The sequence below is a fragment of the Pristiophorus japonicus genome, chromosome 3 (genome assembly GCF_044704955.1).
Source record: "Pristiophorus japonicus isolate sPriJap1 chromosome 3, sPriJap1.hap1, whole genome shotgun sequence".
NCBI lineage: Eukaryota > Metazoa > Chordata > Chondrichthyes > Pristiophoridae > Pristiophorus > Pristiophorus japonicus.
Window position 1 is genome coordinate 163,194,729 of NC_091979.1, and position 13,870 is coordinate 163,208,598.

At 47.7% G+C, this 13,870-nt stretch overlaps 1 protein-coding gene across 2 annotated transcripts; it reads right to left on the reverse strand.

The window, feature by feature from the left end:
• Positions 1-239: 239 nt before the first annotated feature.
• On the reverse strand, positions 240-11,524 carry LOC139259988 (gamma-crystallin S-1-like). 2 transcript variants are annotated; one of them, XM_070876011.1, is made up of 3 exons: positions 11,510-11,524; positions 2,845-3,087; positions 240-515 (listed from the first exon to the last, which is right to left on the reverse strand). In XM_070876011.1, the coding sequence occupies exons 1-3, from the start codon at positions 11,522-11,524 to the stop codon at positions 240-242; spliced, it is 534 nt and encodes a 177-aa protein (XP_070732112.1). The 2 variants fall into 2 exon arrangements, with proteins under 2 accessions (XP_070732112.1, XP_070732113.1); XM_070876012.1 differs by having other exon boundaries at positions 240-508; positions 2,841-3,087.
• Positions 11,525-13,870: the final 2,346 nt, after the last annotated feature.

Genomic DNA, 13,870 nt, shown 5'->3' on the forward strand with positions numbered 1-13,870 from the left:
GCAAGAGCACTAATGCATAGTCCTGTGGTGCTGGCACATATTAATGATAATTTCCTCTAGCGAGTAAAGTGACAGAAGGTCGGTTAATAGGAATATTTTCCTGCTGTAATATCATGGATGATATTATGCTATCTAATTTTAAGAAAAATCCAAAAACAAAGAAACTAAATTCAATAACAAGTATTTTATTATGTTCAAAAACATTTCAGCAAGGCAAGCTCAAGTTGTTCAGAGGCAACCTAGAAGTCCCTCATACGCCTGAAAGATCCGACAGTTGAGTTGTTGCCGCCCCAGTCACTGAATCTCCTGTATTCACCAGGTTTCATGAAGTACTGTCGGCCTCTGTAGTTGGGCTGTTCATAGAAGTTCCAGTAACCGTCCATCACATTGCAGGAGTGAATGTCACGGTAACGGAAACGATCGTAGACAGATGGACAGTCATCCATGAATTCCATCATCTGTCCTCCAAAGTCAGGCCTCTCGTAAATCTTCATTCTGTAGTTTCCACCTCGGTACTGGAATATATAAAGAAAATGTCTGTGATCTACCTGGAAGCATATACATCATTTTATACTCCATTTTATATCAGATCTCCATGTCATTACTCACAGTAAGTTGGAAATTGAGCTGTTCTATAACAATTCTTTTGTTACTAATAAAGGGTCAGGGAGACATGTGTCACAGGAAGTAAGCATAATGCTTACAGGAAGTGCATAATAGGAGTAAGAGATATATAGCAAAATAGAACTAGGGATGTAGCTCAATCATGTAGTTTAGGTTAAATTACAGGTGTTGGGTTCTTCAGTCAGTAGGATCTCTATTTGAATGCTAAACTGCAAATGTTCATACACAAATGATCCTCTTGAGCAAGGAACTCAACATGAATCAGCTGCAGTCTACCCAGCTGCTCAGAGAGCACTAGCTGGGAAGTCAACAGAAGTATCCATGTGTAGGAATTACAAATTCCATATGAAAGCTAGATGGACACTATCATTAATGTTGACCTTTGATTAAGGGCTGGCTTCAAGAATCTTTGGCTTTAATCACCCGTACAAGTTGAAACAACTAATGGTAGCATTTTTACATTCTACAGATCCAATCAAGTAATTGCCTTTTTGGAATGAGGACTTGATTGGATTCTTTAGATTTGAAGACCCAAGCACTGATCTTCCTAAACTTGCCAATGTTAGGCCAGCATAAAAGTCCATCATATAATTTTGTAATACAAATTCAGGCCTCATTCTATCATTTTTATTGCAATAGTGAATAAATAGTCACTCTTTCTAGATGGTCTTTTTATATCTGGTCTGATATTGGATCTCATTCTGCTTGAAGTAGTAAGTTTCATTAGTGTCAACTGAGCCACCTAAGAAGCGGAAGAAGTGTTGCCTGGGGCAATTCCTCATTGACTAGTGGGGTTCCGCAAGGTTCAGTGCTGGGACCCCAGCTATTTACAATATACATTAATGATTTAGATGAAGGAATTGAATGTAATATCTCCAGGTTTGCAGATGACACTAAGCTGCGTGGCAGTATGAGCTGTGAGGAGGATGCTAAGAGTCTGCAGGTGACTTGGACAGGTTAGGTGAGTGGGCAAATGCATGGCAGATGCAGTATAATGTAGATAAATGTGACGTTATCCACTTTGGTGGCAAAAACAGGAAGGCAGAATATTATGTGAATGGTGACAGATTAGGAAAAGGGAGGTGCAACGAGACCTGGGTGTCATGGCACATCAGTCATTGAAAGTTGGCATTCAGGTACAGCAGGCGGTGAAGAAGGCAAATGGCATGTTGGCCTTCATGGCGAGAGGATTTGAATATAGGAGCAGGGAGGTCTTACTGCAGCTGTACAGCGCCTTGGTGAGGCCTCACCTTGAATATTGTGTACAGTTTTGGTCTCCTAATCTGAGGAAGGACATTCTTGCTATTGAGGGAGTGCAGCGAAGGTTCACCAGACTGATTCCTGGGATAGCAGGACTGACATATGAAAAAAGCCTGAATCGCCTAGGCTTATATTCACTGGAATTTAGAAGAATGAGAGGGGATCTCATAGAAACATATAAAATTCTGACGGGATTGAACAGGTTAGATGCAGGAAGAATGTTCCCGATGTTGGGGAAGTCCAGAACCAGGGGACACAGTCTCAGGATAAGGGATAAGCCATTTAGGACCGAGGTGAGGAAAAACTTCTTCACTCAGAGAATTGTGAACCTGTGGAATTCTCTACCACAGAAAGTTGTTGAGGCCAGTTCGTTAGATATATTCAAAAGGGAGTTAGATGTGGTCCTTACGGCTAAAGGGATCAAGGGGTATGGAGAGAAAGCAGGAATGGGGTACTGAAGTTGCATGATCAGCCATGATCATATTGAATGGTGGTGCAGGCTTGAAGGGCCGAATAGCCTATTCCAGCACCTATTTTCTATGTTTCTATGTTTCTATGTTTCTCATGCACTGTTTAAGCATGTTGCTTGGTTTGTCCGTCAATTTCTTGGATTGATGGTGTGCATTGAGATCTCTGTGGGCTGCATAGATTTGACATCCAGAGTAATAACACTGCAAGTGTGCCGAGATAATTGGGATGGAAATAAGAATAAAATGCATAATAAAATTCAAATCAGGCTACAATTTACAGCTTTTCTACTTTAGTACATGTGCCAGGAGTACAAGGAATCAAATTATCTGAAAAACACCCACAATAATTTGTATTTCTTCTACTTGTAGTTTTCTGTAACCTACACTTAATATGGATTTATTGCCATATTCACTACTTTAAAAGTAATTCAGAATTTTCATTTCAGCGTCCAATTTGTATTTGCTAATTATCCATAAAATAGCAACTTACGTATGGGTAGGTACGACATGACCTGATGTTGTCATTGAATCCCATCCAGCGCTGGTAGTCAGGATATTCTCCCCTGCTCAGAACATACTGGTATCCCATGTAATTGGGTTTTTCATACCCCACCCACCAGTCACTCTCCACACGAATGGAGTTACAGCGGCTGAAGTAAGGGGACAGGTCAGCACAGTCAGTATTGCACTCGTAGTGCCGACCCTGGAAGTTCCTGTCCTCGTAGAAGGTGATCTGTAGAAAGATAGAGGTTTGCAAATTAGTAATTTCTCAAAACTAATACATACTTAATGAAGAATTCTAATACAATGTGTAATATCTGAGATGTCCTTGCCTTTCCCATTTTGAGCTCACAGTTAGCTTCGTAACTGACTGAATGTTTCACTGCTTCACACAGCTTGGTATTTATACACTGGGCAGAAAGGCCTCTCTGGGCTGTACTTTTGTTATTCTAATGATTCAGGACTGAAAGTCAGCAAAAGATAAATAGACAACAAAACATACATTGTACAGAAATACCTGTATTCACATTAACAATCAGGTCATCGATTCTTTTCATTTTGCTTTCATGCCATTTATATTGTTCTGTGACAAAAAGTCAAAGGGTCAGATTCTAAACTGCTTCTAATAGTGTCATGATGGATGCCACACAAAGGGCCCAAGTTTCCACATGATTTGCGCCTGATTTTTAGGAGCAACTGGTGGAGAACGGACTATCTTAGAAATCGCAATTCTCCACATTTTTTTTCTGCAGTTCTAGTCAGTTAGAACAGTTTCACTTTGGAACAGAATTTTTTATTCAAAAGGGCGCGTGTCCGGCCATTGACGCCTGATTTCAAAGTTTCCACAGTGAAAACGTACTTCAAACTAACTTAGAATGGAGCAAGTGAAGATTTTTGTAGAACTGAAAAAACCTTGTCTACACATTAAAAAATCAGGCGCAGGTTACAAATTAGGCGTCCAGAACGGGGGAGGGGGGGAGGGGGGGAGGGAAGTCATTAAATTCTACAATAAATCCTTATTTATACTTATACAAATATTATACAAATAAATCCAACCTGAATAAAAATTTATAAGCAAAGAAAAGATTAAATAAACCATCTTCCTACCTGTGTGAAAGTGCTTCAGCCAGGGAGAATGCTGCAGGAAGCCTCACAAGTTGATGCAGCCGTTCCCGCGGGGGGCGGGGGGGAGGAGGCAGCTGTTCGTTCCCGCGGGGGGGAGGATGCCATTCCAGACAGCGGGCAGGGGGGGAAGGAGACAGTGAGAAGGCTGCAGGAAGCCTCAAGTTCAGTAGCCGTTCCCGACGGCAGGCTTCTCACTGCTGCAAGAAGCCTCAGTGCTGATCATGGAAGGGCAAGGTGCTTTTATTAAAAAATGTTCAAAAATTAAACAGCTACAAAGAACTACAAAAATGGCCGAGTGCCAATGTTTCCTTCACACTGCGCGTGCGCGAACGCGCGAACGCTCCAACGCGCACGCGCAGGGTTGCCGGCAGGAAAAAAACTAATTTAAATGGTACCCGCCCCCTCCCACTTACAAAATCGGCGTGAGTGGTAGGCTCCGCCCCCCTGGGCGCTGCGCCAAGCAGACATGGAGCTGCAGGGCGCTCCAGAATCGCGCGTTTTTTTTCCAGCGCCGTTTTCGGCGCGAAAAACGGGCGCCCAGCTCGGAGGGGTGCCTGTTTTTTATCGTGTGGAAACTTGGGGCCAAAGTGTTGAATTCTCAATATGTGCTGAGATTATTTTTGTGTTATTTTTAAGTTATGGACGTGATTAAAAACGGGTTTCCATGTTCACAATTTTTACCTCGGATTATGTTTGCAAACTCTTCTTAAAATTAAAGAGCACTGTAAAGCTCATATGCATAACCTTTTGTTTTTACCGGAAGCCCTACCTGCAGCTGTGTCACACATATGGGATTAAAATGTGAGTTACTTTTGTATTGGTGTTTAACTTTTTCTTCCATTCTTACTCCATACCTCAGACTCACTGCTATTTTGAGTTGTTATGCTGTTGATAGTCAATCATATTATTTCTCACCCTCTACTCTAACTTCTGTTGCTGTTTATGTCTGCTATTAAATTGCAAGGATTGGTTAATGCCATAATCCATTTCAGGAACCTATTCTCTTCATTTTATAAACACATTAAAAGGAAGAAGATAACTGAGGAAAGAGTAGGGCCTATTAGAGAACATAAAGGTCATCTGTGTACGGAGGCGGAAGATGTGGGTATGGTTCTTAATGAATACTTTGCGTCTGTTTTCACAAAAGAGAGAGATGCTGCAGACAGAGCAATCAGGGAAGAGGACTGTGAAATATTAGATGAAATAAACATAGTGAGGGAGGAAGTATTAAGGGGCTCAGCAGATTTGAAAGTGGATAAATCCCAGGCCTGGATGAAATGTATCCCAAGCTGTTAAGAGAAGCAAAAGAGGAAATAGCAGAGGCTCTGACCATCATTTTCTATTCCTCTCTGACTACAGATGTGGTGCCAGCAGACTGGAGGACTGCTAATGTTGTACCTTTGTTTAAAAAGGGAGAAAGGGATAGACCGACTAATTCTACGCCAGTCAGCCTAACCTCAGTGGTGGGAAAATCATTATTAAAAATTCTGAGGGACAGGATATGTGATATATGTAAACCTGTAAATACCTTGTTTAACCACCAGAGGGCTCATCCCCTGGAGTCCCAAGGGATCCCACAATCCTTACTCTACAGCATGAAACCACACGAGGCACATTCCAGGGACAAGGCCACTCTTTGACATTAACTCTTTATTACAGGACTCCAGAAGTGCTGACCCTGCGTGGGACCTCCCTTTATATACCTGTGTGATCAGGTAAGGAGTGTCTCTCACAAGTTCGCCTCCTGTGGTCAAGGTGTGCATCTAAATTGAGTGTATACAGTAATACAGTGGTGTTACATTGTAGTTACAAACATGACATCACCTTCCCCCCTCCAAAGTCTTACTGGGATCATAGGTTTAGTCTTTCAGGTGGTCTACGCTCCCTTGTGGAGCGCCGCAGTTGGGGCTCTGGTTGTTGGACACTGACGTGAGTGTCTGTCACCTGTGGTGATTCCGGCCTGTCCTGGCTGACCTCAGGGACTGTGCATTCTTCTGATTGCTCTTGTTGCACGTTCACTGGCGGTGAGGTGAGCTCCATCTCATGGTCTTCTTCAGGTTCCTCCATGTCCATGCTGAACCTTTTTTTTTTCTTTGTCCAGATGCTTACGGCATATCTGACCATTGTTGAGTTTTACCACGATGACCCTATTCTCCTCTTTGTCAATTACAGTACCCACAAGCCATTTGGGCCCCATGGCGTGATTGAGGACGAATACAGGATCATTTATTTCTATACATCTCCCCCTCGCATTACGGTCATGGTACTCGTTTTGTGACTTGCGCTTGCCCTCAACTATGTCGGTCAGGACTGGGTGGATGAGGGACAACCAAGTTTTGAGTGTCCGTTTCATGAGTAGCTCTGCGGGCGGGACCCCCGTGAGCAAGTGCGGGCAGGATTTATAGGCCAGCAGGAGGCACGATAGGCGGCATTGTAGGGAGGGTTCTTGAATCCTGAGCATACCTTGCTTAATAATTTGGACCACCCGTTCCTCCTGGCCATTGGAGGCCGGCTTGAACGGCGCAGTCCTGACGTGGTTGGTGCCATTGCCCGACATAAACTCCCAGAATTCATAGCTCGTGAAGCACGGGCCTTTACCACTAACCAGGATGTTCAGCAAGCCATGGGTTGCAAAGATCGCACGTAGGCTTTCCACAGTGGTGAATGACGTGCATGAATTCAGGATGATGGGCTCGATCCATTTCGAGTACGCATCTCCTACAATGAGGAACATCTTTCCCATGAACGGGCCCGCGTAGTCAATGTGAATGCGTGACCATGGCTTGGTGGGCCAGGGCCACGGGCTGAGCGGGGTCTCCCTGGGGGCATTACCCAGCTGGGTACCGGTCGTGCACCTGTGAACACAGTGTTCCAGGTCTGAATCAACTCCAGGCCACCAAACGTGTGACCGGGCAATGGCCTTCATCATCACAATGCCTGGGTACTCGCTGTGAAGTTCCCTGATGAATGCCTCCCTGCCCTTCTGGGGCATGACTACGCGACTGCCCCATAGTAGGCAGTCGGCTTGGATGGCGAGCTCATCCATCCGACTGTGGAACGGTCTGACCTCCTCATGGCATGCTTCGTGTGCGGGGGCCCAATCCCCAGTCAGGACACATTTCTTAATCGAGGATAGGAGGGGATCTCTGTTCGTCCAGATTTTGATCTGGTGGGCTGTGATGGGGGAGCCTGCACTGACAAAGGCATTGACAGCCATGACCATCTCAGCGCTTTGCTCAGCTGCCCCCTCGGTGGTGGTCAGTAGGAGCCTGCTGAGTGCATCAGCGCAGTTTTCAGTGCCGGGCTGGTGCTGGATGGAGTAGTCATAACCAGTCAGCGTGAGAGCCAATCGCTGTATGCGAGTTGATGCATTGGCATTGATAGCCTTGCTGTCTGACAACAGGGATGTGAGTGGCTTGTGGTCCGTCTCTAATTCAAACTTCCTGCAGAAGAGGTACTGATGCATTTTTTTTACACCATAGACACATGCAAGCGCTTCCTTCTCGACCATCCCATATCCCCGTTCTGCTTGGGAGAGCGACCTGGAGGCATAAGCCACAGGTTGTAGCTGACCCAGAGCATAACCCTGCTGCAACACACACCCAACCCTATAGGACGATGCATTACATGTCAGAACGAAACGTTTACAGGGGTCGTACAGGGTCAACAACTTGCTTGAACAAAGTAGGTTTCGCGCCCGATTAAAAGCCCGTTCCTGACAGTCCCCCCAAAACCAATTGCAAGCCTTACGCAGGAGCACGTGTAGTGGCTCCAACAACATACTCAAGTTCAGCAGAAAGTTCCTGAAATAGTTCAACAATCCCAGGAATGAACGCAGCTCCGATGTGTTGCAGGGCCTGGTGCTCGTCGAATCTCCTGTTTTGGATTCGGTGGGCCGATTCCCAACTGCAGCAACCCTCCTGCCCAGAAACTCAACCTTGGGAGCTAAGAACATGCATTTAGACTTCTTGAGTCGCAAGCCTACCCGGTCCAGTCAGCGTAGCACTTCCTCCAGGTTATGGAGGTGTTCCTCGGTTTCTCGACCCGTGATGAGGATGTCGTCCTGGAATACGACCGTTCCCGGAATGGATTTAAGCAGGCTTTCCATGTTACGTTGAAAAATCGCGGCCGCTGATCGAATGTCAAACGGGCACCTGTGATACGCAAACAGTCCCTTGTGCGTGGTGATGATGGTCAGTAGTTTGGATTCGTCAGCCAGTTCCTGGGTCATATAAGCTGAAGTGAGGTCCAACTTGGCGAACAGCTTGCCACCTGCCAGCATGGCGAAGAGGTCCTCTGCTCTTGGGAGCGGGTATTGGTCTTGTCGGGACACCCGATTGATGGTGGCCTTGTAGTCGCCACAGATTCTGACAGAGGCATCCACTTTTAGAACGGGAATGATGGGGCTCACCCAGTCGTTGAATTCAACAGGCGAGCTGATGCCCTCTCGCAACAGCTGGTCCAATTCGCTTTCGATTTTTTCCCGCATCACATACGGCACCGCTCTGGCTTTGTGGTGCACTGGCTTGGCGTCCGGGGTGATGTGTATCACTACTTTAGTGCCTTTGAAAGTCCTGACGCCCGGTTGGAATAGTGACTCGAATTGTTGTAGGACTTGTGAGCATGAACTTCGCTCCACCGAGGACATTGCGTGAACATCTCCCCATTTCCAGTTCATCTCGGCTAACCAGCTCCTCCCCAACAGTGCGGGACCATTGCCCGGGACAATCCAAAGTGGCAGCCGGTTCACTAACACATTGTGTGTGACAGCCACCATTGCACTGCCTAGCACCGGAATGATTACTTTGGTGTAAGTCCGTAATTGTGTCTCAATACATTCTAATTTGGGTCTACTGGCTTTGAGTGGCCATAGCTTCTCAAATTGCTGAATGCCCATGAGTGACTGGCTGACCCCAGTGTCCAGCTCCATGCATACTGGGATACCATTCAACAAAACCTTCATCATCATTGGTGGCTTTTTGGTGTATGAACTGTTTATATTCGCCGCATGGACCCGCTGAACCCCAGCATCCATCGTTTTGCCCCAAAAGTCATCCTGCCTCACAGAATCCTCTTCTGGTCCATCTGCCTCATATATTAGTCTGGTTGCAGGTTTTCTGCACATACGAGCTAAATGGCCACTGAGATTTCAGATTCTGCAGACAAACTGTTGGAATCTGCAAGATCTGGCTGAGTGTTTTCCCCCACACCTCCAGCATGAGTTAAAGTTTCCATTGTTGGGGACAAAGGAGCAATGGCCAGGAATTCCACACTGACTATCCCTTTGACTGCTCTTAAGTACCCTATTAGTGGTTGTCAATGGCCCCACCCCGGGCCGCATTGTCCACTGTGATGGCGTGAACATCCGTTCAGCCTGCCATTGTCTCTGTTGAAGTCCTACTCTGGGGTCTATTGCTGCCTGGTAAGTGTCAGACTGCCCCTGCCTGCCTGCGGGGCTCTGAGTCACATTGATGATGTTGACTCTCTGATCCATCGCCGCGTTAGAGGCAGAATTGCGCCCGTAAATCATTTTCGTCTCTTCCTCCCCCGCCATAAAAGTTTGAGTTAACAACGCAGCCGCTTCCAAGGTCAAGTCCTTGGTCTTAATTAACTTGCGAAAAATTCCCGCATGACCGATACCCTCGATAAAGAAGTCCCTTATCATCTCCCCCCTGCAGGCATCTGTGAACTTACAGAGGCTGGCCAAACGCCGGAGGTCCGCTATAAAGTCCGTTATGCTCTGTCTTTCACGTCATCGGTGGGTGTAAAATCTGTGTCGAGCCATATGTATGCTGCTCGCTGGTTTGAGGTGCTCCCTGATTAATTTTCTAAGCTCTTCAAAGGTTTTGTCCGACGGCTTTTCGGGTGCCAGTAAGTCCTTCATGAGCGCATAAGTCTTTGGCCCGCAGCTGGTCATACGTTGGGGACCTCCAGCGTTTGGCCAGCCTCTGTAAGTTCACAGACGCTTGCAGGGAGGAGATGTTAAGGAATTTCTTTATTGAGGGCATCGGTCATGCGGGGATTTTCTGAAAGATAATTGAGACCAAGGACTTGACTTTGGAAGCGGTGGCGATGCTGGCTCAGACTTTCATGGCGGGGGAGGAGGAAACCAGAATAATATACGCACGCAATTCTGCCTCCAACGCGGCGGGGGATCAGGGAGTCAATATCATAAACGTGACTCAGAGCCCCGCAGGCAGGCAAGGGCAGATCGACACATCCCAGGCAGCAATAGACCCCAGAGCAGGTTTTCAACAGAGACAATGGCAGGCTGAACGGACATTTACGCCATCCCAGTGGACAATGCGGTCCGGGATGGGGCGATTGACACCCACTAATAGGTTACTCAAGGGCAGTCAAAGGGACAATCAGTGAGGAATGCCGGGTCATAGCTCCTTTGTTCACAACAATGGGAATCTCAGCTCATGCTGGAGGTGTGGGGGCAAACACTCTGCCAGGACTTGCAGGTTTCAACAATCTGTCTGCAGAAATTGCAACCTCAGTGGCCATTTAGCTTGAATGTGCAGGAAGCCTGTAACCAGGCTAATTTACAAGATGGATGGACCAGAAGAGGGGTCTGTGAGGCAGGATGATTCTTGGGGCAAATCAATGGATGCTGAAGTTCAGCAGGTTCATGTGGCAAACATTCACAGCTCATATACCAAAACGCCACCAATGATGATGAAGGTTTTATTAAACGGCATCCCTGTACGCATGGAGCTGGACAGGGGGGCCAGCCAGTCACTCATGAGCGTTCAACAATTCAAAAAGCTATGGCCACACAAAGCCAGCAGACCCAAACTAGAACGCATTGAGACACAACTACGGACGTATATCAAAGAAATCATTCCAGTACTAGGCAATGCATTGTTGGCGGTCACACACAATGGATCAGTGAACCGGCTGCCGCTCTGGATTGTCCCGGGCAATGGTCCCGCATTGTTGGGAAGGAGCTGGTTAGCTGAGATGAACTGGAAATGGGGTGATGTGCACGCATTGTCATCGAAGCTCGTGCTCACAAGTCCTACAACAATTTGAGTCACTATTCCAACCTGGCGTCGGGACGTTCAAAGGTACCAAAGTTGTGATACGCATCACCCGGAACGCCAGACCAGTGCACTACAAAGCCAGAGCGGTGCCGTATGTGATGCGAGAGAAAATTGAGAGCGAATTGGACCGTTTGCTGAGGGAGGGCATCATCTTGCCCGTTGAATTCAGCGACTGGGCGAGCCCCATCGTTCCTATCCTAAAAGCGGATAGCTCTGTCAGGATCTGTGGCGACTACAAGGCCACTATCAATCAGGTGTCCCTACAAGACCAATACCCGCTCCTGAGAGCGGAGGATCTTTTCGCCACGCTGGCAGGCGGCAAGCTGTTTACCAAGTTGGATCTCACTTCAGCTCACATGACCCAAGAACTGGCCAACGAATCTAAATTAATGACCACCATCATTACGCACAAGGTACTGTTCGTTTACAACAGGTGCCCGTTTGATCAGCGGCCGTGATTTTTCAAAGAAACATGGAAACCCTGCTCAAATCCATTCCTGGAACAATCGTATTTCAGGACGACATCCTCACCACGGGTCGTGACACCGAGGAACATCTCCACAATCTGGAGGAGGTGCTACGCCGACTGGACCGGTTAGGCCTGCGCCTCAAGAAGTCTAAATGTGTGTTTTTGGCTCCTGAGGTTGAGTTCCTGGGCAGGAGGGTTGCTGCAGATGGGATTCGGCCCACCAAATCCAAAACAGAGGTGATTCGACGAGCGCCCAGGCCCAGCAACACATCGGAGTTGCGTTCATTTCTGGGACTCTTGAACTATTTCGGGAACTTTCTGCTGAACTTAAGCACATTATTGGAGCCGCTTCACTTGCTTCTGCATAAGGGTTGTGATTGGTTTTGGGGGGACTGTCAAGAACCTACTTTGTTCAAATAAGTTATTAACCCTGTACGACCCCTGTAAGAAATTGGTTCTAACATGTGATGCATCGTCCTATGGGGTCGGGTGCGTGTTGCAGCAGAGAAATGCTGAGGGCCAACTACAACCTGTGGCTTATGCCTCCCGGTCGCTCTCTCAAGCGGAACGGGGATATGGGATGGTTGAGAAGGAGGCACTCAGTACCTTTTTGGCAGGAGGTTCGAATTAGAAACGGACCACAAGCCGTTAACATCCCTGTTGTCAGACAGCAAGGCTGTCAATGCCAACGCGTCAGCTTGCATACAGTGATGGGCTCTCACGCTGGCTGCTTATGACTACTCCATCCGGCACCGGCCTGGCACCGAAAATTGCGCTGACGCGCTCAGCAGGCTTCCACTGGCCACCACCGAGGGGGTAGTGGAACAAAGTGCTGAGATGGTCATGGCCGTTGATGCCTTTGACAGCGCAGGCTCCCCCATCACAGCATGCCAGATCAAAATCTGGACAAACAGAGATCCCCTTCTATCTCTGATTAAGCAATGTGTCCTGACTGGGGATTGGGCGCCCACACACGGAGCATGCCCTGAGGAGGTCAGACCGTTTCACAGGCGGATGGATGAGCTCTCCATCCAAGCTGACTGCCTCCTATGGGGCAGCCGGGTAGTCATGCCTCAGAGGGGCAGAGAGACATTCATCAGGGAACTCTACAGTGAGCATCCTGGCATCGTTCTGATGAAGGCCATTGCCCGGTCACATGTGTGGTGGCCAGGAATTGATTCAGACCTGGAACACTGAGTTCGCAGTTGCACGATGTGTGCCCAGCTGGGTAATGCCCCCAGGGAGGCCCCGCTCAGCCCATGGCCCTGGCCCATCAAGCCATGGTCACGTATTCATGTAGACTACGCAGGCCCGTTCATGGGAAAAATGATTCTCATTGTGGTAGAAGTGTACTCGAAATGGATCGAGTGCATCATTTTGAATTCGTGCACGACATCCACCACTATGGAGAGTCTACGTGCAGTTTTTGCAACCCACGGCTTGCCGGACATCCTTGTTAGCGATAATGGCCCATGTTTCATGAGCTATGAATTCCGGGAGTTCATGTCGGGCAATGGCACCAACCATGTCAGGAGAGCATCGTTCAAGCCGGCCTCCAATGGCCAGGCGGAACGTGCGGTCCAAATCATTAAACCAGATATGCTCAGGATTCAAGGACCCTCCCTTCAATGCTGCCTATCATGCCTCCTGCTGGCATATAGGCCCCGACCGCACTCAGTCACGGGGGTCCCGCCCACAGAGCTACTTTTGAAATGAACACTCAAAACTCAGTTGTCCCTCATTCACCCAGTCCTGACCAACATAGTTGAGGGCAAGCGCCAGTCCCAAAAAGAGTACCATGACCGAAACTCAAGGGGGAAATGTATAGAAATAAATGACCCCGTATTTTTCCTCAATCACGCCGTGGGGCCCAAATGGCTTGAGGGTACTGTAATAGATAAAGAGGGGAACAGGGTCATTGTGGTTAAACTTAACAATGGGCAGATATGTCGTAAGCATCTGGACCAAGTAAAAAAAAGGTTCAGCATAGACACTGAGGAACCCGAGGTAGATCATGAGATGGTGCTCACACCACCGCCAGTGAAAGAGCAACAAAAACATTCAGCAGCATGCACAGTCCCAGCGGTCAGCCCGGACAGGCCGGAATCACCACAGGTGACAGACACTCACGCCAAGGCTCAACAACCAGAGCCTCAACTGCAGCGCTCTACGAGGGAGCGTAGACCACCTGAAAGACTTAACCTATGATCTCAATAAGACTTTGGGGGGGGAGGTGATATCATGTATGTAACCGCTATGTAACACCACTGCAATACTGTATAAACTTAAGCAATGCACACCTTGACCACAGGGGGTGAACTTGTGGGAGACACTCCTTACCTGGTCATCCAGATATATAAAGGAAGGTCCCA

Coding starts and splice junctions, on each gene's coding strand:
- LOC139259988 (XM_070876011.1), bottom strand. Junction 516..2,844: donor CATGTCGTACCTACCCATAC/GTAAGTTGCTAT, acceptor TATATATTCCAG/TACCGAGGTGGAAACTACAG.